Source organism: Ambystoma mexicanum, chromosome 2q (assembly GCF_040938575.1).
Source record: "Ambystoma mexicanum isolate Mex_15411 chromosome 2q, UKY_AmexF1_1, whole genome shotgun sequence".
Classification (NCBI taxonomy): Eukaryota; Metazoa; Chordata; class Amphibia; order Caudata; family Ambystomatidae; genus Ambystoma; species Ambystoma mexicanum.
This window is the reverse complement of record NC_090924.1, coordinates 215,270,773-215,296,866: the sequence shown is the minus strand read 5'-3', so window position 1 is coordinate 215,296,866 and position 26,094 is coordinate 215,270,773. Positions and strand designations below refer to the sequence as shown.

General features: G+C 44.6%; 1 protein-coding gene across 3 annotated transcripts in view; it reads right to left on the bottom strand.

Annotated features, from left to right (window-relative positions):
* Positions 1–20,792: 20,792 nt before the first annotated feature.
* TMC5 (transmembrane channel like 5) overlaps positions 20,793–26,094 on the bottom strand; it is a 662,848-nt gene continuing 657,546 nt past the window's right edge. For all 3 annotated transcript variants that reach the window (XM_069647144.1, XM_069647145.1, XM_069647146.1), the window contains exons 22-23: positions 25,441–25,486; positions 20,793–23,918 (exon numbers count right to left, since the gene is read on the bottom strand). In XM_069647144.1, coding sequence (XP_069503245.1) covers positions 23,272–23,918; positions 25,441–25,486 — 693 coding nt within the window. In that variant the 3' untranslated portion in view covers positions 20,793–23,271. The remainder of the gene's footprint in view (positions 23,919–25,440; positions 25,487–26,094) is intronic.

The window sequence follows — 26,094 nt, the reverse complement described above, 5'->3', positions numbered from 1 at the left end:
TTTTACATTTTTTTATTTTACTTGTAACATATAGTTTGAAACAAACTTTATTTACAAAAAAGCTTTCTCTTTCACTCATTATAAGAACAAAAATGTCATAATTCCATCAAATAAAAAAGAAAGACATGATTATGCAAGGAGACATCAGATTTTGAGTTTAACTATAGGACAAAACATCTTTGTCAATCAGAAGGTTTGAAGAAAACAATTGCCCGCAATACTCATTCAACTATTGACTTTCCCTATAGTATCTCCCTAGAGGGCATAATCATTTCTAAAAAGAGACCCAATGCACAAGTTAATAAAATCTGATTACTTGATAGCAAATGATACCTCCATTCCTCCATATTTCCATTTAAAGGTTCGTATTTGCCCAGAAATTGTGAACGGGAGTTTGTCAGTACGAGACATTCTGTGATCAAATGTTTGAAGGATTCAACAGCATTTCTACAGAATCTACAAAAGTTATTGATCGTATCTACATCATGTCTCATCTATAGCATCTCCTTTGTCTTATGTATATTCAATCGTATCTTTAGAAATTGATTGCGGTGGAATCTCGAGGGGAATTTTGTTAAGTATCTGGGTAAGTGATCAAGACTATTCGCTGCTGTTCCTAGCTGTAGAGAAGTTTTTAGTTTGCTCTTCTTCTCATTGTTTTGAATCCAGTTCCATAGTCTTAGTTTTTTTTGGCAATTTGTGGAATCATCATCACTGTTGCCCACTTTATCTCTGCACTTTCTAAGATGAACTTTAGCTTATTTGCCCAACTTAACAGAATGCCAGGATGTGAAAATTTAGCTGACGGGGCCAATATCTGATATGCTGGCGCTTTATCATGCAAGAGCATTTTTCTCAGAACAGCAATTAACCTCCATGAGACAGTGCCGTACATCGAGTCCAGTCCAGGCTCATGTCTAATTACAATTATCGAAACACAGGTGGGTAATCTGAGAACCTTTTTCCAAAAAATCCCTTCTAAAGCAGCCCATAGTTGGTAGTTAATTTTCCAACCTGCTTCTGCTCTGAACTTTATTGATGGGATCACCTTTTGGATATAAAAGGTGCGCACAGGCTGCAGTGTAACTTTGCCATATTCGGCATGAACTTTTGCACCTTGTAATGAGAAGACGGTCATCCATTTTTTCAAATCAGTGACCCAGTCTTTTTCACTGATAGAGTTGTTTAATAAGATGCCTAGATAGCGGATGGCAGAAATTTGATCAATATATTTACCACCAATTTGCCACACAAAGCTCATGTCCTTTTTTTCATCACACTGCCTATTGCCAAGATCTTTGTCTTATCTGTGTTTATTTCCAGGTGGTTTTCAGCAAGGTACATTTTTAACTTACTTAGCAGTCTTTGCAATCCAACTTGTGTGGAATCCATCAGGACAATGTCATCGGCATATAATGCCCAGCTAATCAATTGTCCATTCAATTTGGGCGGGAAGCATGGAACATCCTTCAAAGCGATAGAAACATCTGAAATATATAAGGGGACAGCCTTGTTTAACTCCCTTGTTCGTGTGAATTTTCTTTGTTAAATCTCCTTGCTTATTTATCCGAACTTGTATTGAGGTATTGAGGTATTCTCATGTAAAGCCATTATTGGATATAATATTGTTGGTGGACATGACCACTGCCTTAACTTGTACCATTGTTTCTCACAATTTATTGTATCAAAGGCTAGTTTCATGTACACAAATGCTAGGAAGTTTTTTCTTTTGTTTAATCGCTTCAAGTTTTAATATATTCATGATGATTAAATTTACTTCAGTTCCCACTCCTGTTGTAAACCCTGTCTGGCGATTGTCCATTATGCCAACATGATTTGCCCATTACGACAGTTTTCTTTGCAAAAAAGTTGCAAAGATTTTTCCCATTATGTCCAATAGGGCTATGGGGTGATAATTTGCTGGATTATCCCGATTTCCCTTTTTGAAAATGGGTATTATTATCGCTGTGGTCCATGAGCTGGGTAGCTGCATTGCAATGAGGTTGAGATGAATTTGAATAGTACTTCAGTAAAGCTTGCCCAGGTAGTAATTTTTGATTTTAACAACACATTCGTTAGACCGTCAGGGCCGGCCGCGCAAGAGTTTTTCAATTGTTTTATGACAGCTGCTATATCTTCAGCAGATTCATTTACGTCCCAGTTATCGAAATCTCTCTGACCGTCTATACTTTTGGGGCTTGCTTTATTGAAGAATACTTTATGAAAGTGATCCTGCCAGCTCGCTTTATTATTCCTTGTGAAAGTTTGGTATCTTGAAAAACAGCTTTGTTATTTATTATTCCCCAGATTTCTTTTGATTGATGACATTTAATTAGTTTTAGGATATGTTCCGCACGCTCCTGATCTCTCAAAGTGGCAAAGGATTTCAGCCAGTTGTGATATTTCATTTTCTGTCTTTTGATAGAAAGGTGAAGATCTAGTCCTCCCAACTTTTTGAGCTGCGTATGATTTATGCAGTTTTTCTTTTGTTGATTTATTGCCGCACTGAAGACATATTATTTTTCTTCACCAGTCCTAGGCTTGAAGGATGTTGTTCTAAATTGCATTAGGAGAGATGAATAATGATTTTGTTATTTACAGACAGTGAATTGGAAGAGATATTGTCCCTCAAGGTGTTAATTTGCCATTCTGATATCTTTAGTCTATTAGCCCCTTGGTTGGTTTCAAGTGAAAAAGGGCAGTTTACTGTGGCTATAGACGTAGATGCCACCCAGGACAGTATCAGAATGTTATGATCACTTGAGGAAGACTCTTGCACTTTTAGATTGTCAACAGTTGACCATATTGACTTTGAAATCCAAATGTAGTCAATTATTTTCTTACTTTGATTACAATGCCAGGTATAATTTGGTGGAATGTTACCTTTAATGTTGCCATTTGCCATTATGCAGTTCCTGGCTCAGAGTGATGATTTAAACAGGTGTTCTCTTTTTAAATATGATGAGTTACTATGTGTTTTGAGATTTTTTATTTCTTTTTTTATTATTTTTAAACCAAGAAAAGTTCAGATCACCACATAGAATTATTGACAGATCATTATATTTTAATGTTCATGAATCGATCATCACAGTGATGGCATCTAGATATTGCAATGTCGAAATCATCACTGGATTCCAATACGTGTTTATTAATAGGAGGTGTTTTGCCTTTCTAACAACGTTTCCTTTTTGCTGCAATAAGGTACCCTGTACAAACAGATTCGGATTCCAAGTTTGTAGTATATTCCACCCGTGAGCATTATTCACCATGGTGAGCAAACCAGAAAATGGCCTTCCTTGATTGTCTTTCCCTGTAGGATTTAGCAGCATCGTGTAGCCTACTTTTAAAGGGGATTCACGCAGCCATGTTTCTTGAAGGCAGATGGCGAAGTTGTTGTCTAGACCAAATTCAATATTCTGGAACAAATGTTGGAATCCTCTTGTGTTCCACGAAATTATAGCGCCATAATCCTCGGTGGTTGGTCTGAGTTGCTAATCCCCCTGAGGATTGACGTTAGACAAAGGTTTGCTGATTGGCTTCCTTGAATTTGTCAATCGTTCATCACAATCGACTCTTTCTTTTACTCTGAATTTATTTTGCAAGACGTTTCGTCTTATTTCGTTTGTTGATCTTGTATAACCATGAAGCTTTGGACTTGTTTGCGGAGCGGGAAGATGATTTTCTCGATGAAAAAATCAAAGCCATAAGTTTAAAGTTCGTCTTTTGCAGCCAACAGGGTGTTCTCAACTGCCTGAGAGCTAATGTGTAAATAAACTTTATCTAGACAGTCTTCATTTATATATTCGACAATCGCTATATCGTCTGATTTTATTGTTCTCAGCAATGGAAAATTATGAAAAAGTCGCATTATATTTCCTCTGTTTAGATTGACATCTAATTCGATTGGGAAGATATTTTCCACACAAATCTTCCAAGAATATTGTTTCTGTGAACAAGGTGACCGACTCATTGGGGTCGATTCATTAGATTTTTGTCGCTGGGCAGCTGTCATTTTAGGATTAAACATTGATGACTGGAGTCTTTCAGCTGTCTTCGCTTTGTCTGGTTGGGTCTGCTGCTCATTTTTTGGGCCATCAGACAGGCTCTTCTCCTCTGAGTTCTTCGTGCCAGCCTCTTTGGTCGTATTCTGTTTTATGTTAGAGGTGGTGGTTTTGCCATTCTTAAACATTGATACCACTGCACGACATTTATCTGTCGGTTCATGGTATGAGGCTTTATCAGAATCGTCTTCTGAATCAACAGAATATGTAGAGAATTCGCATGGATCAATTGAACAGTCAGAGAGAGGAATTGGGCTCTTGTCAGAGTCCATTCTTGGATGTTTATTTGGCTTTTGTTGCATTTTATGAGTGTTTTTTTCTCCTTCTTTGTGTTTTGATCCCGTTGGAAGTAATTTGTGTGAATCCTGTGTATTTTGTTTACTTGAGGTTTTGTATTTCTTGTGAAGAGGCCTATTTTCTGTGGTGTGGAGAGATTAGGTACAAATTGCTTCGTCTTTACTGAGCCAGCTGACACTTTGTTCTTCTTTAATTTTCTCGGTATTTGCACTGGTTTCCATGATGTCTTTGCTTCAGGTTGATCCTGTTTATTTGATATTGTTTTTGCTGTATCCAGAAAGATTCCAAATGTAGTTAAGCCGGGTTTTGGGAGAACCGGATGTTGAAGTGGAACATGCATATCAGTGGATTTTTATTGAGTGTTTATTTGAATATTAGATCTCGTTAAATCTGTTTGTCTTTTATCACAGTCTGGGGGCAAGCATGGTTCTGTGATACAAGAAGCATGGTTCTGTGATACAAGAAGACAGTATTGGTGCTGTAACTCGTTCTTCATCACTCTCGCTCTTTTCTTTGGACTGCATTTTTTCTGCTACTATTTTGTTTTTGTCACATTTTGTTATAGGCGCTTTTTGACTTTCTTGAAATCGACAAGTTTTTTCTGATCCGGTATATCCAGGTGCTGTAATGTATTTCACTTTATTTCTTTTAATTTATAGAGTGTTTTGGAATGGTGCTGTACAGAGAATTAAGCAAAAATGGTTACTTATACGTGAGTCATTTAATGCAAGTATCACATGAAAAGTCAAAAGTTAAGCATGATGAGTAGGGACCTAACAAGGGTGAAAATGTTGTCAAGAGTGGGGAACGAGTGTAACGAGAAGGGCTTTCCAAACGTTGGGGGATAACTAGATGAAAGAGAGAAAATGTGATTGCACATAAGGAACATTCGAGGAACCGGTATTAGATAACAAGAAAAAAAGCAAAGAAGGGATAAGAATAAAGAGTAAACAGAGGATATGTAAGGAGGAGCGAGACAAATATACTAAAAGAGGCAATGATCAGGAAAATAAATCCAATGAAAAGTAGTAAAGCAAGAAGGTTGATAACAGAGTTAAAGATGGACTGTAAAAGTGAGCAAGCAGAATCAGGAAGATCAAGTAAGAAAGAAGAGAAGAAATCAAGATGAGGCCATATCAAATCCATAGTCACTTGAAAAGGGATCATGTTTCAAATATTGTAGAGTTCAAAGGAAAAGATATGGTCAAGAGAAGAAAAGTGAGTAGCAAAAGACAGTGATGGTCAAACTTGATGCTGAGATTGTGGGCGGAAGTAGAGAAGGGAATAAAGGTCAGTCAAGCAAGAGATGCTGTGGTGGAGCACAATCATTGGGAGAAGGGGCAGGGACGAGCCGAATTTCAGCTCTAGATAATTTGAGATGTAATGAATGGGAGCCCATCATGTGTTTTAAGACAGAGAGACAGAAAGTGTGGCATGAAGGTGATTAGAAAAGAAAAAGATGAATCAGGAGTCATCAGTAGAGAAGTGACAATTCAGGCAATAGGAGGAGATGATGATGGAGAGAAACAGTGCATTGGGAAAACAGAGCTGTTGCGGTGGATTTGACAAGATGCAAACAAGACTGCAGGGAAGCTAGAAGAGCATTCGAATCAAGGTAATGAGATAGCTGACATTTAAGATTTTTGGAAAGAAAATTAAGAAACAATGAGAGCCGGGTCAAGATGGGGGCGTGGCTAGAGAGCCACGGAGTAGGATGTGTCTTCCGAGCTGCTCCTGACGATCCAATATGATCCTGCATGAGAATGAACTAAAAAAGGCATGTTTGTCCACAAAAAGACACTATTGGATGTGTAAAGGCGAGGGGCAAGTTTGATGAAGAGCTGAGTCCTCGAGGACTTCAGGAAAACTGGCAAGATCAACTGAAAGTTTGTGGCCGCGGTGCGACACCCCAGACAAAATGGCTGGCACGCTAGAACAAAGGAGGTCGAGGTAGGCCCAAACAGCCCAAAGGCAGACGGTTTTCTGCAAGGAGAGCGCAGTGGGTGGAAAGCGAAGCGGGAAGTAACTGCAGCTAAGAGCACAGTACTGGCACTACAGAACTGGTTCGCTGGAAGCGGTCCGTGACACAGCGCGCAAGCTGCTCACGACGCACATGAATTGCAATGGATTGCCTACTGGAGAGAGAGGTGTAGCCCCCAAGAAGCGGACTGGAAAAGGCACAGAGACACACAGGCCGGGCAGAGAAGGAGGAACGGGGAAGCAGGACCCGCACGTTGCAGAAAAGCTGGGCCTCGGCACAAAGGCAGGATTGCACAATGTCGGTGAGAGGAAGCAAGACCAAAAGTAAGCAACCCACTATGGACATTTTTGCCAAACCGCAACAGACTCCGACAACCCCGGTACAGGGCGCAGCAGCCGCGCCTGCAGAAATATCCCCGACAAAAGAGGATCATCTGATTCTAACAGCCATTACGGAGTTGAAGGCCTCATGGGGTACGGTGATGGTGGACCTAAGAACTGCTTTGGAAACCAAAATAGATGCGGTTGGGCTAGAAGTTAACCTGTTGCGACAGGTTGCGAGAGCACTGGCTGAAAGAACAAGCGGCCTGGAAAGTACGGTGAAAACCAATACGGAAACCAGCACGAGTAACGCAAAGGAAGTCCACGTTCTGAAGCAAAAAGTCGCCAACGTGGACAACTGAGTGGAGGAGGCTGAAGGGAGAGCGAGACGGAGCAACATTCGGGTGGTCGGCCTATTGGAGGGAGAGGAAGGTCAGGACCCCACGGACTGCGTGGAGAATTTGATCCTACAAGAAATAGGAGCTGACAAACTTTCCCATGGGTTTGCTGTCGAACGGGTGCACAGGGCCATAATGAGGAAACCTACCCCTGGAGCCCCCCCTCGGCCGATAATAGCAAAGATCCTGAACTATAAAGATAGAGAGAAGATCCTGGAGTACTTTCGCAAGGGTGGAACAATCAAAAGGGCATCTGCAACCATTACGGCATATCCTGACTATACCATGTTGGTACAGAGATAACGTTATAGCTATATGGCGATCAAAAGGAGAATGCGAATGGCCGGAATCAAGTACATGCTTTTGTATCCTGCGAAGCTCAAGGTCCTGCACAAGAGTAAGGCATACTTTTTCGATACCCCGGAGGACGCGGCGGCATGGCTGGATATGCAGGGTTTCCTGGACCAAGGCGATCAGAAACACCACGAGAATCATGATAAGTGAAGGGGACATGTTATGTAGAATGCGAAAATGAGTAATAAGGGCGGGGTGAGGACAGATTACATTGAAAAGCGCAAATAAGAGACATTTGGACTTGTTGGACTAGAATATTAAATGTGAATGAAAATTGGTAGCAACAAGCGCGCTTACATAGAAGCAAATGGGAGCGGCAAGATGGAGACGACCTACCCCCAATAGTTAGAGTAGTAGGGCCGCCATTAGGACGACCTTACCCCGCTGAGCCGTGAGTAAAGGCAATCGCCGGAAAAGGGCTAGATGCGGGGGTGCCTGAGATCCAGGGATGGAGCTGGGCGACAGTTGGGTAGGGTGAAGGGGCGGGAGGAAATGGAGGGGAGTGAGTTGGGGCAGGGATGGGAGGCGGGAGGGAGGGAGATGGGGAAGTTTGGAGGGTTTGTTGTTTGGGGAAGTTTATGTTGGGAGACGAGCCTGCATAGAATGGGGATGCATCTGGTCATGGACCGCACTTGTGGGGGGAGAAGAGAGACTCTGATATGCCATGGGGGATCTTAAAATAATTACTTGGAATGCCACAGGGCTCAATAGTTATCTAAAGAGGAACAAAGTCATTTAATACCTACACAGACAAAAAGTAGATATAGCCCTGCTGCATTAGACCCATCTCACACAAGACAAGATGGAGATGATCTGGAAAAAATGGAGGGGGACTTTGGCGGGGACATCATATTCGGCCTAGGCCAGGGGAGTGATCATTTGGGTGGCGTCACATGTTCCGTTCCAACTGTTACAGTCCGTGGTGGAGGCAAACGGGGGATGGTCATGATGAGAGGACTGGTGGAAAACAGGGAGATAAGCATTATAAACATGTACGCCCCGAATCAAAACACGGTGGCATATTTCAGAACCTTATGCAACAAACTTAGTACGTTCTTGGGAGGGGCGGTGATCTGGGGAGGAGACTTCAACTGTGTGTTAAACCCTATGGTAGACAGATCAGATGGAAAAATGGACAAACCCACCCCAGCCACCAGAGAGCTGCGTACGCTGTTAGAGGATTTTGGGTTTGAGGATGTATGGAGGGCACATCACCCCCAGGAGAGGCAGTATTCGCACTACTCAGCTCCACAAAATCTGCACACCAGATTGGATTATATGTTTGCCACACAAGATTTAATGAGTGAGATAACGGAAACAGAATATAAAGTGAGGGTCCTCTCAGACCACTCGCCACTAATCCTGAGATGGCAATACCGCCCCTTGAGGGCAAAGATCTCGACATGGCGCCTTATAGCAGAGGCGCTAAAAGACACCATCTTCCGGGAGGATATGAGGGAGGAAATAGTAAACTATTTTGAGATAAACACTGGCAGTGTAAAGACAGCAGGCATGCTTTGGGAGGCCTTTAAAGTGGTGATGAGGGGAGTAGCTATAGCTAAGTCCAAAGGGCTACAAGGAGGGATCCAGGCTGAACTGAAAGATATGGAGAGGGAACTAGGCAGGGCACCAAGGGAAGGGGGAAACACCAAGGAAGACAATGAAAGAATACTTAAGCTGCAGCAGAAATGCACGGGGCACTGGGAGAGATTGTGCAATCTTAATTATAAGAAGTATGTGGAGAGACAGCATGCGGGAGGGGATAAACCAGGGAGGGTCCTGGCATGGCTATATAAAAGTGAGACCCCCAGGCCCACAAACAGGACAATAACGAGGGAGGATAGGAGCTTAGTGGACACCCAAGACGGAGTTAACCAAGAATTTGTGGAGTATTATCGACTCCTGTATGGAGATGATGAGGACAGTGACTGCACAGAAATAGCTGAAACACTAGAAGAAATAGGACTGCCGCAGATTAGTGCCGAAGAGCGGGAGGAGCTGGATGCCCCGATTATCTTAGAGGAGTTGGACGAGGCAGTGCGACAGTTGCCTACTATTAAGACCCCAGGAACTGATGGACTCCCAAGCGAATTATATAAAACATATAAAGATGAATTGCTCCCTCCGCTTTTAGAAATGTTGAATGAAGCGTATGAAGTGGGTAGGCTGCCAGAGTCCCTCAAAGAAGCGACAATAATATAACTGCCCAAACTTAATAAGCCCGGACACAACTGTGGATCATACAGACCCCTGTCAATGCTTAACCAAGACAGCAAAATATTGACGGCTGTATTGGCAAACAGAATGAAGAGGGTTATTGCTAGATTAATACATCCCGACCAGACTGGCTATGTCCTGAACAGGAACATATCCAACAATCTCGGGCGACTCCACCGAGTTGTTGAATATGCAAATGAGGATGAAGGCGAACTGGCAATTGGAGCGCTAGACGCAATTAAGGCCTTTGATTCGGTCAAATGGGCGTGGCTCATGGCGGCCCTGGTGGGTTATGGGATAGGACCTGGGTACTTACGGTGGGCTAAAATGCTATATAGCGCTCCGTTGGCTAGAGTTAAAACAGGGTCGGTAATATCAGAGAGGTGGAAGCTTCAGAGAGGTACTAGGCAAGGATGCCCGTGGTCTCCTATGTTGTATATTCTTGCCCTGGAACCCTTGGCCATATACCTGAGGCAACAGTTTAACCGATAGGCATTGCTGTAGGAGGGGAACCGCATCTGATCTCTCTGTATGCGGATGACATGTTGCTGTACTTAAGGCACCCAGAAGAAAACGTCCAGTACATTCTGGAAGTGCTGGAGAGATATGCAAAGCTGTCTGGTATAGCCGTGAACCCCCAAAAATCTAGCATATTTCCACTCGGCAAGTACAAAGGGACCCCGCTGGAACAGCTACGGGTACTACATGGGCTGTGTGCACGTTCCGATACCTTGGAATAGACGTATACCATAAGGTAGAGGAGGAACACCAATATAATACAGAGGAGGCGATCAGAAAAATTGGAAATAGTATGAATTTCTGAGTGAAACTACCACTAGCGATGATGGGTCGAGGGGCAATATTGAAAATGGTGGTCCTACCGAGACTCTTGCATTATTTTGGGAATATCCCGTATCTTATAACATGTCGGACCTTTGACAAGATAGAGAGCATGTGCAGGCACTTCCTTTGGCATGGGACGAGGAATAGGGTAGCCCTTTGGAAGCTGCAAAATTTATACGGAAAAGGGGGAATAAAATTGCCGAATTACGAAATTTACTATACAGCAAGCCATTTGCAATATGTAGCCAGGTGGATCCAGGCTGTTCCGACAGGACTGTGCCCCATACTTCCAAAAGGAAATGATGTGGCTGCCTAAGGCGGACATGGGAGGGCGCCCAAAGATGATGGTACTAGGGTGGGGGATATGGCGCAGGGCCTGTCAGCTGATGGTGAATTCATTCCCGTGCTCCCCGCAGGTACCACTAGTGGCGTTGACCGGCAAAGACAAGCAATTGAGGATGATGATAAGGAAACACTGGGAACCAGCGGGGATAGCAACCATGGGCGATATATGGTAGGAGGGGGGACATAAGGGATTTTGCGATATTGGTGGAAGAAACTGGGTTACATATGGGCCAGTATATTACATACCACAGGGTGGTGCGTAAAGTTAGGGAGACATGGTCCGAATTAGCACTAGCAGAAGAACCGGACACTACTATTGACACAATATTGCAGAGGGGGGACACAAGATATCTAGAATATATGAGATGATGATGTCCAAAGTGGGGAAGGAGGTGGCGCAGTTGAGACGGGACTGGGAAGAGGAAGTAGGAGGCCCAATGAGTGATGGGATGTGGGAACGAGCCCAAAGGTACCACAAAAAAGTGTCGAGAAATGCAAGACTGCAACAATTACAATTGTACGTAACCCACAGGGCGTATATGACACCCCAGAGAATAGCCACATTTAAAAGTGTGGGACGACAAGCATGCCCCAAATGTGATGAGGAAAATGCCGGAATAGTGCACATGTTTTGGTCGTGCCCGGCCATTGAGCGTTTTTGGGGCGAGGTGGCTCACAAGTTGGCTGAAAAAGGTATTAAAATTGTAGTGGATACGGTATGGGGTTGTTTGATAGGAGGGTTCCCTAGATCGCATTAACTCAAGCATGTGAGTAAATTAAAGGACTTAGCGTATGCGCTTGCAAAGAGGAGAATTGCTATGGGGTGGAAGGCATGCCAGAGACCACGAATAGAAGTATGGTGGAAAGATCTACAGAAATGGGCCGAAGCGGAAACCTAAGAGCTAAACAGAGACAAGAGGTATAGAAGAAGGCAGGGGAATAATAAGTGGATAAGTGCCAGCAGGAAAGGATGATGGGGAGCAGCAATGAATCTGGCCCTTTATAGATGGATACAAAGGTGCACAGATTGAACCAATTTTAACATTCATAAAAACAACCTTTTGGAATTGTGGGCAAGCAGGGTGTTGATAATTGGAGGTGTAGTAACTTGAGGTCAACTTGTTTCTAAGTATCAGGGCTCCTCTGAAGGCTAACGCGGGCTGTGCTGCAAGGTGTTCTTGGTTCTTGATTCAAATGTGGAATGTGCCAATGCTTTTTAATCACTACTTGGTTGATTGCATTGTGTAATAAAATCTATTTCGGTAACTTTTTGTGTGGGATTTACCTTTGTGGTTCTGGGTAACAAGGATTTGTGATATGGAGTAAGGTTTACACACAGCCATTTGTAATTCTTCTGCATTACAGCCCCGGTTGACACGGTTCCATTGTTAAAATCCTTCCTGTGAGTAGCTGTTGGAATCACTCAAATTGCGTTTGGTTCAGAGTAGTTCATCTGGGGATGTGTGCTGCAAGCATGTCAAATGCTATTTGTGGCTGGTTTGCTACATACCTTTCAGAAATAAATGATTTATGTAGAGCTGTGTCGCTGGGTAAACCTCAGATCGTATTAGTTGTGGTTCAAATGTTCTGAAAACTACAACAGTGCCCGAGTGGATAATTAATTAAAATATCATCGTAGTGTTTGATTTAATCTTGGGGTGGCAAAGTGGTTATATTCCAGAAGTGGAATGTCCTGCAGTGGCATTACTAGCGATGCATCAGGAGGTGCAAACCTGTCCTCAGTAGGGGTTACTTGACGTTGTCTAAAGAAATTATTGTTTAAAAGAAAATGGTGTGCCGTAGAGCAAATTTCAGATTGGTAATTGTCATGTGGTTACAAGCAGCGTAGTTTCAAATATTCATGTACAATTTGCATGCTTTGCTTATGCTGGGTGGATGCGTAGAAGGAAACACCATCATAGCTGACTAAGAGATTGTTGTGTTGCCCTTCGTGCTTTTGAAGTTGACTTTTTACTTCCCCCATATCTTTAATAATACCGGGGAAGTTCTTTAAGTCATGAGACAAAAAACTTGTCAATATATTTGTTAACATGTTCTGTCAATGAGCCTAAACCGCTTACAATAGGCCAGCAAGGTGGAAGCGAAAAGGCTTATTTGTGTATTTTAAGTAATAAATATTATGTTATGTTGATTTATACCGTGCAGCGCTACCATCCAGGGGCAGTCTCCAGGCGCTGTAATGTGACAACTGTAGCAAATTATCCATGTACCAGTGCTCTACTTCAGACCTTCTGCTTCAAGGTTTGCAAGCAGAATTGCCAGTTGTACTTGAAATTCTGGTCTTGGGTCGTATTCTAAGATTTCATAACAAAAGGGAATCTGGAGTTGTCTGAGAGTTTCTTGCATGTAATCTGGCTTATTCACTGTCGCTTTCCACTCGCCTGCCTTGGACCGCAACTTTCCCACTTGCTTGCTGGAAGGTTTTACCAGATTGTCCAGAGTAAGAAACTGCGCCCCGAGAAACACCAATTTTCTGGACGGCATCAAATACGATTTGTTGAAGTTGACGGCATATCCCAGCCATTGCAAAAGCCCCATGGTCACCAAGAGAGACTCTTCTGCCCGTTCCCGCGACAAACCCCTTACCAACCAATCATCCAGATAGGGGTACACATGATGACCTTCCGACCGGAGGAAGGCAGCTACCAGGGCCAGATACTTCATGAACGTCCTAGGGGAAGACTTCAGGCCAAAAGGGAGGACCCAAAACTGATTGTGATCTTCTCCAACCACAAAACGCAGGAACTTGGTGTTTCAGCCTCATAGGGATGTGAAAATAGGCATCCTGCAGATCTAATGACGCCACAAGCCGTTGGGTTTTTTTCTCGATGAAGTACCAGGAGTACACCCCATGGCCCCGCTCCGCGACCCGAACTGGTTCTATCGCACTTTTCTCGAGCATGAGTACCACCTCCTGCCGCAAGATTGGAAGATGCAGCTGTATGCCATGCACTGACAGAACAGGGACCGGTGGACTCCGAAACTCAAACGAGTGGCCGAGACGTACCGTATCCAGTACCCAGCGATCTGATGTTATCCGTTGCCACTCGTCGACATGGATCTGCCCCCCAGCAGATTGTCCATATGGCAGTCATTGTTGGGCTTTTGACTGCCTTCCCTTAGCCGCTGAGGACTGCAAACCTTTCTTTCATTGGGCTTGAAAGTCCCTGCTCTTCGGAGCCAACAGGACTGATCGCAGTTAGCCTTGAGACAAGTAGCTGGAGCGCCCGTAACTGCGATCTCTGGAGGAGGCCAACCGGGCATTCCCTGAGGCTGAAAAATTCCCTGAAGGAGAGAAAAGAGCGACCACTTTGCAAGGAACTCAAGGACTTTGCCGTCTCCGTATCCTCTTTCATTCCTTTCAGGGCCTCATCAATTTTCTCACTGAACAAGTGTTCCCCCTCACAGGGAATATCAATGACTTTATATTGGACCTCAGGGCGAAAATCCGTACACTTCAGCCAGCCCTGTCATTGGAGCACCACCCCATTATTAATTTGTTTAAAACCAGACTCCGACAGTCCACTGCAATATTGATGCTGTTGTTGGAGGCCTCCTCCCACTATTGAACCAGCAGCATTGCCTCCTTTCGGTGTTGCTCCGGAAGATGTTCAAGAATCGGGGCTAGCCGATGCCACATTTCTCGATCATATCTGGCCATAATTGCCAAGGAATTTGCGGCCTTCACAGTCGTAGCCCCCATCGTCAAGACCTTCTCTCCCAAAGCGTCTTGTTTCCTGACCTCACTGTCCAGAGATGTAACACATTTGTGTTGGCTTCTGGCCTTACGGCTGGCAGCCGCTGAAACCACGGACTCGGGCGTGGGTTGCGACACCAGACATCTAGGGGTAGACTCAGGAGCCTTAAATTTCTTTTCAAGGTGACCCTTCACCGCCGGTTCCGAAAACGGGTGGTGCATCGTGCGCAGGCCCTCCTGCCACACGTGGTCGAGAATCGGCACTGAGAAGACCGCTTTCCTTCGCTTTCCCATATGGTTGAAGAGAAAGCCGTCCTTACGTTCCTCTTCAGGCGCCAGCCCAAACTCCAGACACAGCTTTGACATCATGGCGTGGAATGCCCCAATATGATCCGGCAGAGATGGTTGTGCTGGACTATGGGGCTGCTCCACCTCAGGGTCCGTGTCGCATGCATCATCCCTCATCAGCGATGAAGACACTGTTGATAGGGTGTCCCGTGGAGCACTCTCAGGGTCCGATTCAGGTAACTCTCCCTCCTCAGGATGAGACCGTGGATGACCCAACCCCACCAACAACGGCAACGGCAAGCGTGACGGAGGAGACTTCCTAGGCGGCTCACCAGGCAAACCTTCCACCACCGGCACCGCCGGACTCAGAGGAGGTGGCAACCTCACATCCAGTTGCCCCAACAAAGACTGGAGAGTAGATAACACCTGCAATGACTGCAGGGACTGCTTATTAAACAACGGGTAAACGAGTGGCCCAGCCCCCACCCCACTCGACATCAACAGCCTCGCACTATGCAGACCCAGAGCCGATGGGTCAAAAACCGGCTCCTGGTCCTCCTCCATCCTAGAGGAAACAGAGAACGTAGCTGGATCCTGCTGCAAAATGTTCTCAGGAAGCATGGACTCAAAGGCGGTGGACTGCCACGCCCCACCCGTCGTCAACAATCCTCTGACTCCATCTGCGACGACGACAACAGCAGAGGACCACTGTCCGTCAAAGTCGTGGACAGCGCAGATGACACCACTGTTGATGACGGAACCGTAGATTGCATCACCACCAACGATGAAGGAATATCCGGCCACCCCGGTCTTGGATTTCACCAGAGATCCAGACTTTTTGGAAGACGAACCGGACGGGTGCTTCGAAGACTCCCGGCTGGACAAAGACTTGTGATGATACCTGGATGACGAGTGCTCCAATGAAGAATCCTTTGGCTTTGCCAGTCCTTTCTCTGACACCGTAGACTTCTCGGGCCTACCACCAGACCCTTTGGACTTGTCAGGCCGATCATGCTTGGACAACGAGGAGCCACTCGGCCCCTTTGAATAATGCGACCTAGACAAAGACTTGCTGTCTTTTCCCACCTCCGACGCAGGCAACGCTGTCCGTTGCTTTTTAGCGGGGGGTTCCGCTGATGCCGCTCAGTGATGCTGCGCAGCCTTCTCGGCTCTCCCTGAAGACTGGCTCCCCCGGGCCGAACCCACCTCTGAAGCCGGGTAAGTGCCCTCGTTAAGCAGGCATATGAGCCGTCGATTACGTCTTTAAAAGTCTTCTGCGAAAACCCCTGGCATATCTCGCAGTCATCCGCCGAGTGATGGGGCTAGAGACAGTAAAGACAGTCCATATAGCCATTCCCATCGTACACCTTCTTCAGGCCACAAGTAGCACAAGGCCAAAAGAGAGACTTCTTCTGGGCTACCGATGACATCCTAGCCCACAAACCAAAATGTATGTGCAAAACACAAAGAAACACAAGGTGATCCCAACAGTTCTGGGGACGATCGAAATCTGAAGGGAAGACGCGGGGCCAGGGCTATTTATACCAGACGTCCTGTTGGTGTGGCCTAAAGCACCCAAAAAGAACGGCGATAGGACACTAAAGTATCAAAGTTTTCCATAGGAAAATGCTAAGTTAAAGTTACTGAGGTTTCCCCGCCTGACGACGGGAAATATTCACAGCATGTGAATCCATGAAAGATCCAATGCTGGAGAAGCCAATTTATGCACACATTGTTCATTCACTAAATCCTCTATTTCATTCTCTCTGTTTTCATCCTACCATGTGGCCTTTTGTCTATACATTTGATGTGACGCCCTGATGATGATGATGAATTTCATGTCCACATTTTCTGCAATGCCCTTGTGACGATATTAAATTATTTCAGCACAAATGAAGTCTTGTGCTTACTTGTAGCTACCACTCAGGTTAAAGGGAAGCACTCCCAAGGTCATACAAAAACCTTCTGTGAAGTAATGCAAGGACATAATTTTTACAACTCCAAGCAAGGAGTTCTCTGTGTGAGCAGGCACTTTGGGGGCATCAGACAGCTGCGTTATCTGAGCGCAGCCAACACCATCGCTCACAATGCCAATACAGCGAATGCCTGCAATCTGTGATTCTTGTGGCACTCTTCCATAAGAACGACACTAATTTGGCACCGTACTTTGGGGCCAATTTCAGGCAGTTCCGAAAGTGGAGGAGTGCCACAAACATAGGCATGCAAAATGCCACATAAGGAAAGTGCTGGTTGCTAGGTCGGTTTTCAGCCCTTTCTAGCAACTGGCACCCATATTCCGAAAGTGGCACATTTATTTCGACTTCAGAAGAATGGCCACCTTCAGAATAGGTGTTAACTAGTGAAAAGGTTGCTAAAGCTTTATGCAACTTTTTCGCTACTTAACACCTTGATGAGAATCGAGCCCTCAGTATCCGTGATTTACCATGCTATTCTCGTGGCACTCCTCCACAATAGCGTCAGCCAAAATGTTGCGCACATAAACGGTACCTCTTTGGTGGCAGTGTGGGTTCGGTGGGGTGGAGGAGTGCCACGAGAATAGACAGGAATGTACAGTAAATGCATTTCTGGTATATAAAATTGTGTAGGGTGCTGTCAATAATACTAGGATGTTGCTCAACTATTCCAGAGGGCTGGTTCTAGGTCAAAGGATCGACACCAAAGGGTTGACAGGTCAAAGGATCGAATTTGTTTTTTTTAAAATGCCACTTTTTGGGGGGGGGGGTTTCCACCCCAAACCCCCCTTTTTTTTGCTAAAAACCACTCCCCCCCCCCAAAAAAATGGGGAAAAAAAAAATTCGATCCTTTGACCTGTCGACCCTTTGGTGTCGATCCTTTGACCTGTCGACCCTTTATATTCGATCCTTTGACTAGACACCCCGAGGGCTGTCAATATTATGATGTTGTCCTGAAAGTGCTGCTGCTTCAATATGCCACATTGCTCTCAAACATGCCAGGTGCCAGTCTGTCAGCTTCCACATTGCCATAATCGTTTGACATGGCCCATTTAAGCGCATTGGGCCTCATTACGGGTTTGGCAGTAGCCATGGCGCTATTGGCGCCATGGCTGCCTCAAAAACCGGGTCTGGGGTCCCTGAATGGGGAATTACCGGGCCATTCCAAGTTCGGAGGGCCCGGTAATTCCTCCCTCCAGGAACCCGGGCCCGGACCTTCCCCATTCCCATTTGAGCCCCCATAGGGCTAAATGGGAATGGGAGCGGGAGCTAACAATGGGCCGATTACGACCGGCCCGTTGTTTGCTCCCTGGTCCCCTCGCGGGACCCGGTAAGGACGCCTGGTTTTACCAGCCGTCCTTACCGGGTCCCGCGAGGGGACCTCGTAATCTTGCGGAATGGGTTTAACGGGTCCGCCTCCATTAGCGGAGCTCGTTAACCCATTCTGCAAAGGCTGTAATGAGGCCCATTGTCTTACAACCTCAGTCCCCCAGGTGCCACTGAGGTATTCTCGCGAGCACTTTCGTTAAATTGCAATGAACTCGCTATATAACGAAAATGCTGCCGAGACTTGTAATCCGCCCCTTATCTATGAAAACAGGCGGATTGCAGTCAGTGCACTGTTGCGCACTGCTCTGGTGCCCAGGCCCACTTCAAAATAAGCATGGTGCCTGGGCGTCAGGAAAAGGTGCAGTGAAGCGTGCTATATTTAGCATGCTCACTGCGCCTCGTTGAGAATCGGGCACCAAGTATGGAAACCACCAGACTGCTGTGAGAATGCCTGTCCCCTCTACCCTTCCAATCACTCCCCTGGCATGCAAGTATCAAACCCACACTCCGCATTTCAATTGCCTGAAAATCAATGTATGTGCTAACGATGAAATGCACCAGGCACTTGTTAGGTGCACATAAAGCAGAACCTATCTCTACTTTGTTCTGCACTAGTTCAGCGCCATTTGGCATCCACAGCACTACATTTTGAGTTGTACCGTGCCCTTCTGGTGTCACTCCTCCACAATAGCGAAACTGCAGAAAGTGGCTGCAGTACGAAACCCCGATATGTCAGACAACTGAAACAAGTAGCATTCCATCAATTTCCCAGCAGAATAGCCAAACAGAAGGCGTGCGCTGTAGACATCTTTCTTGAGTGGAGAGCTCTGTTTCAGTGAGTTCGATTCTAGAAAAGAAGTGATACAGATGCACTAAGCATCCTTGAAGCACTTCTGTATAGTATAGGCGTGCTATAAATGCCATATCATATCATATCATAAGTAAGCAGGCTGTAAACAAACAAAAAAAAACCTACACCATGGCAATATTTAAACAGGCGATATTAATTGTCCAATAAAGCAATGAGGATCATTAATTGGTTTCATCTGCGTGCATTCATTTTTCCAATAAAAATTACTTGATGCCAGATCAGTTTTGCATCACTGAAATAGTGCATTCAATTTGAAAATATCAGCAGAATAAGCAGTTTTCAGAACAGCTGTATTTCAAACACATAATTATGCATTTGGTGTGAAATATGGAACAAAATAAGCCAATAGTTTGATTACTAGTGGTGCTATCTGGGAAAGAAACCTGGCTGCCTTACTGAGATGTGAATTGCTGTTCTTATTAGGACTTCTTTTAATCAACTGAAGATGTGCAGGCTGATATAGTAGCGTCCATAAGTTCACCTGCACAGAGACAATATAATTCTGGGGGGACAAGGCACAGCCTAGGGACGTTACTAATGAAACAATCCACTCGAACAAAAAAAAAGCTGCAGGTCTGGGTGTCACATTCCTCAAGCGCCTTTAAACGTCTATATTGGTAAAGACCAAATTATGCCAGTTTTGCCAGCACAGCTACACTCTATTTTAAAGCTTGTTCATTAACTGCTAAATCTAACAATTTAAATGCATTTTGGCTGGCTTGAGGGGGCGCAGAGCATGGCCGAAGCCCAAGGCATAGTGGCCAATGGCTATGACTGCAAGCCAGGAACAGTGGTATCTTCCAGGGGGCCTGGGACAAAGTATCCACTGGCTATAGCCACTGGCCCTATCCAGTGGACACTACGGTTGGTTTGGTGGTGGCAAGGGCTTGACAGAAAGCCATCCCAATGGCCAATATAGAAGCCTTGGGGGCTCGGATGACTTGTCGGGCAATGGCCACTGCCATAGGCCATGTCCAGTGACCCCGTCATGTGGCTTTGGAGGATATGTGGCCAGGGGGGGGAAGCATAGCCTGAAATGTGTGCCTCTGACAATTTCCAGTGGCCCCTTTGGGTTTGCTTGGGGTAGCCGGGGGCATGGCCAATTACCATTCCCCAGGCTATCTGGTCAAAGGCCACTCTGAGTGGATTCAGGTAGCCAAGGCCACAGGCCAAGCCCGCTGTTCATTTGATAGCGTATACCATTACATCCTCCTAAAAAAAGATCTGTGAAAAATATTTTACTGCTTTCTCGATCTTGTACTCAAAACAAAAAGAAAGCCCCTGGAATCGGGGGAGTGTAAAGATAGGTATTCATGTTTAACGCCTGTCTATTCATCTTACTCCCCCCCACCCCCGATTCACAGGACTTGTAAAATAACTATTTAGAACAGATGCAGGGGGTTTGCACAATGCATGAAAGGGTAATTTCTGGGCTTGTCGTGCAACTTTTTATTTGAAGTGTAATAACAGCGGTATGAAATGCTGCTGTCACACTTGCGTTTCTATCTCCCCAAACAGGGACATACTTTTTTTGTCGTTAAATTTCACAATAAAGGGCCATTTAAGGGCCTAGGGGGCTGTCACTGTGAAAAGTGCTCCCAGCGCCCACCTGGGTGCTGGGAGCCAGCAATATATCAAGAGTCAGGAGCACACTAATGACTAAAGTATGAAAGGGGCTGCTCAGAGCGTTTTGTGCTGCTGCACTGCACTCAAGAAATGTGCAGGTCACCTTTATGAATAAGGTGACCTTCTCATTTCTTAAACTAGTGCAAGTAAAAAAAGGCACAACCTCTGCACTTTCTTACTTGAGCCACTTCATGAAGTTTTTATTTTTATTTATTGTTTTATGGTTTACAGTTTAAACCTTTCACAATTTAAGTATACAATTATAATCCACATTTCAATATGTCACACAGTTAAAAAGACAAATATTGCACACAACTTCAATAAAAATTAGTACAAAGCAATGATTGAACATTATTCTATGAGGTAGATGGCATGACATAATACAAACCGCGGGGAAGTACAAAGGAGTTCATTCATTGATATACCAGAGGCAATTAAAGTGACGTTCTGCGCTCTACAAAAGTCCATTACATGCTACGTCCAGTAATACCTTCCTTTGAGCTCATTAACGGACCTCCACTTTTGGGGATGTCCCCCGACTGAGTAAATATTTCTTTCAGGAATGCTGCCTGCCATTCATTAATCCTGACCACAGGTTGTGTAAGATAACACTCGTACTGGACGGTATAAATGTTTAAAATGCAATATTCTTCTTTGTAGTAAAAGAAGGTGGCGGAGGGTTTACCAAACTACTTGCTTTGCATATTCTTTAGGTTTGTGAGTCATGAGGGATTCTGAGAGGAGTGCTAATTACTTCTAGAGAATGCAGAGCATTCAATCTAAATCTCAGAAACCATTTTATGATGTAAGCTATCAGGGATATTAAACCTGGCAAACAAATGACATATTCTTACATATTCTTTGTAAAGTTTCAAATTAGGCTTTTTCCAATTTTCTATTTTTTCCCACTCTCTTAACTTCTTTCTTCTTTGTGGGGATGTGGCCCAAAGTATGTTGGGGTCATAGATTTCAACACTTATTTTCACTTCTACGTATCTATGTTGATTTGTATGTTGTAGAAATATCAGGATTTGGTGTTGCCATTGAACAGGAGTTGGGTTATCTCAATAAATGAACATTGCAATAACCAATTTGTTTTTTACTCTTCATTTTAATTATTTTCTGTGCAACCAACCAAACAACAACAGTGCATCACAGCATTTCCAGACCAGAGTTCATCTTTTAATTACGCGCCATTGCTTGTTTTTTTCCTGAAAGTCCTTGCTGATAACTTGGGACTGTGGGAATTATCATAACAAACTCTTACAGGGTTCGAAATTGCTGGGAGCTATTTAGCTCCTGGTAATAGCATAGGAGAGCCTGGTTGGCTTGACACCAACAGCCACCAGGAGCTACTTTTGATTCCTCGGTTATCTGGTGCCTTTCACACATATCTATTTGACTTTAAGGGCCTCATGACGACTTTGGAGGCAGCCATGCCCTTAATGAGGGCATGGCTGCCTCCAAAGTCGGGTCCAGGTCCAGGTTCCTTGAATTAGGAATTATCGGGCCATTCCAGCCTTGGAGGACCTGGTAATTCCTCATTCAATTTACCCATCCCCATTTCCATTTGAGCACCCATAGGGCTCAAAGGGAATGGGAAGGGAGCTAACAACAGGCCCGTTAATAATGGGCCGTTGTTAGTTCCCTGGTCCCCTTGCGGGACCTGTAAATGACGTCTGGTCTGACCAGACGTCCAGAGCGGGTCCCGCAAGGGGACCTCGTAATAGGGCGGAATGGGTTTAACGGCTTCGGCACCTTTACTGGCGCCGTTAAACCCATTCCGCCAGCCTCCTAATGAGGCCCTAACTCTCTGTGTTTGGGAATGGGTATAATGGAGCACAGGGGTACATTTAGAAGACATTTATAGCATAATCGTCCATTTGCAAATCGATTAAAGGTATGACTTGCATCTCATGCGGAAATGAGATTTGCGGCACGCGTAGCTCCTGCTGACACTCTGATGCCAAGTACCCAGGAGCTGCTTTTAGCTCCTACTCATTATATCCTTATTTAGTTCCCTGTTCCTATACTATTTATGCCTAACATGATCCGGTAGTCTCCGTTCTGCCAAGCCCTCTTATTTTGAATTCTTTTTGGTGCTTCCCTGTTTACAATGATGGAACGTTTAATTTAGTCCTAAGATGGGCAAGGTTAGAGCAAGAATGAAACATCCTGAAACATGAAATAACAGCGCACATAATCAACAATATATTTGCTTGACTTACAAACACAAAAATCATTAGTTCACGGCATTTATGGAAAATTATTTTGTGCGCAAGATATTTAAAGTGTGCACATGTTTTGTGTAGAGCACAGGAGTATCTGTAGGCTATGCATGAAAAGCAAAACCATTAAAGCTGAGCTGTTTCTTCTTTTCATTTCAGATCAGGGTTGGTCTGAATCCAGTTTGGTTCAAAATGGTTTAGTCTGCTAGGCATTTGCAAACAAATCTCTTAACACTTTAAAACAAACCAGAACAATTTTAAGCTCACATATTTGTGCTGTGCAGTGATGGAGATGGCTGATTAGAAAAATCTAATGTACATGGTTCTTCATTTCTCTCACCCCAGATCTAAAATCTCATAGGTGGGTCTTTCTGTTTCAAAATGTCAGATCCTTGGTCATGCTGCCAGCAAGACAGGTTGGCCTAATATTGCAGAGAAGCAGCCTGCTCTTTGGCCCTCATTGCAAGTGCAAATGCATCAGAACCACTTCCTGGCTGATACCCATCAGAATGAGCAGGTTGCCTAGCGCCTGAAGGAGCTTCAGAGCCACCGTCTCTTGTACCCAGTTGAGGGCCGGAACCATTTTGCTTCCTAGCCTCCATGGCCAGATGAAGAACATCTGAGCTAAATTCTTTCATAGCTTCTAATTGTGTGTCTTCTAATTGAGCTTGCTGCCTGGCCTTCATTGCAAAGGGTAAGGCCTCGGAGCCACCCCCTTTCATTTGAGGTTGCGGATGCTCTTCCAGATCAGCCTGCTGTTTGGCTCTCATTGCGATTGCCAAGGCCTCGGAACCACCTCCTTTCATTTGGGGTAGCGGATGCTCTTCCAGGTCAGTCTGCTGTTTGGCTCTCATTGCGATTGCCAAGGCCTCAGAACCACCTCCTTTCATTTGGGGTAGCGGATGCTCTTCCAGGTCAGTCTGCTGTTTGGCTCTCATTGCGATTGCCAGAGCCTCAGATACACCTGGTGGCTGGTTCCCTTCGGGATCAGCCCGTTGCCTTGCTCTCATTGCCAGTGCGAGAGCCACCGAGCCGCCTTCTCCTGTAGTTGCCGGATGCATTTCTGAACCTGCAAGACAAAGGGGTTTGAGTTACCATTTCTGCTGCTATATGTCTTGTACTGTACTACCATCACTGTAGTACGTGGCAGCGTACAATTGGGGAACATATACACCAAAGCGCTAAATGGAACAATCTTACAAATACAAGTACAGCATATATTTAATGCTTACTAACTTCTATTTGGAAAACGATGTGCCAGGTGGAAAATATCTTTTTTTAGTTTTGTCTCATTGAAGCGTCACCTCTGCATCAGCCGAATTAATGACATAAAAGTGTACAGATGAGGCATGTTGTTAAGAGTTATTGATCCTGGATTGCGTTTGACTGAACTGCCCTGTATCTCTGTTAGCAGCTAAGTTCAGGCATTTGGTATTATTTGTTTTGCCTTTTTATTTTAGGTTGAGGTGCTGGGAATGCAGTCTGGGCAGTTCCTTCACCAACAGTAGTTGATCATCACCAGGCATTTCTGCGATCACATGTCATTTTGGCATTACATAGTATAATTGCGTGGAGGTGGAGCAGACATTGGTTGGCGTAGAGGTAGAGAGTTGGGAATGTAGGGGAGGGTGGGGTGAGGGACTGGAATTAGTGTGGACTGAGGTAAGGGGTCCGAGCAAGAGGACTGGGACAGTCTAGAGGAAAGATCACCAGTGAGCGAATGAGGGTAGGAGGATATGGTAGGGTAAGTGCTGGGTGGGGCATTTGTGGGGCTGTAGAGGTGCAATAGAGATTTATCAATGGGTGTAGGTAGGTGGTCTGAATCCACACCTTGCCTTTCCTCTCTGGGATTTTAGGGGCTGAGGCCATGAGGGTTATGAGATGCTCTAAGTGGAGTGTGCTGTGAAAGTGGTGAGGGTAGGAGTTTGTGTTAGAATGGTAGTTGGCAGTTGGAGATTTGAGATGAATACAGGTAGGTTTGAAGAGGGTGATGAAGGATGCTTGTTTGGGAGGAAATCTGTCAAAAGGATTTTTTCTGTTCTCTTGATCTTTCCATTCATGTTGACCATTTTGTCTCAAATGATCCATGTGTGTACTGGGTGGCCATCCAATCCTTCTTTCTTGCGTTAGTCCTCACCAGTTATCAGCTCTCAATTAATTGTACAGCTGCTACTCAATTCAACATACTACTCTTGTCACGTCGCACCTTTGAAAAAGAACCCCAACACTAGATAGAGAAGCCCCTAATTCAAGTTAAGAAATAGCTCCTCCAGCATTCTTTCAAAACTGCATTAATGGAAGGGCAGGCACAAGTGTGATGACTGAGAAGGTGACCTTTGGATACTCGGTTTCGGATATTCAGCTCTTTTTCTAATCATTATCTGCCCGATTACTCTTAGCTCCAAAGGAAGTTCTCCACTAAAGTTTAAAACATATTCTACAACTGTCTTTCGATTACAGATTATATAAAACGCAATTTGGCTACTGTAATTCACAAGTACATCCAAGTGGGAAACAAATAACTAATAACAGAAAATGCAATTCTATATGTTGTTGTGTTCAGTCTTTTAAGTTATGGTGCTTATGCTTACCAGGAGTCAACTGGCTTTGCTCTGGCAATCTGTATGAGGAACGAGGCTGAAACATAAAAACATGTATTTTTATATTTAAATCAGTATCAGGAGATCCGACATTTTCAAGCATGCACAAACACATGGTTAGCCTACCAAAGGATGTAATAATGCTAAGGACTGAAATGTGGAACTGTGATTGCCTGACTGGGCACAATATCCAAATTACAATTGCTAGTGACTATAGATAAATACAACATTTAAAAAAAAAAGATTAATTTTGAAAGTAGTTTTTTTTCTACAATACGACTCCACCTGATTTGAATGTTCAAAATATTTAGGGTAATTTTAAACAAATGAGGGATTCTTAACTGGCCTATTTCGGATCTGAAGCCACCTGGCTTCAGGACAGATGGAAGCCACACTGCAGCTCCTTTCAGGGGCCTGGTGTCAGATGTCCATGGATGCCTGGGTCATAAGGATTGTCAGATGGGGATACAATGTGTGGTTGGTATTATCCCCCACGTGACAGCTACAGTGCAGACCCCGATTCTCAGGGATCCTGTCCAGAGAAGTCCCTTGAACCGTGGGATATTAGACCTCTTGGAGAAGAGGGCCGTTTCTCAGGTCCTGAGTTCTTCAAGGAACAAGCACTTTGCTAAGCCAGAATATATA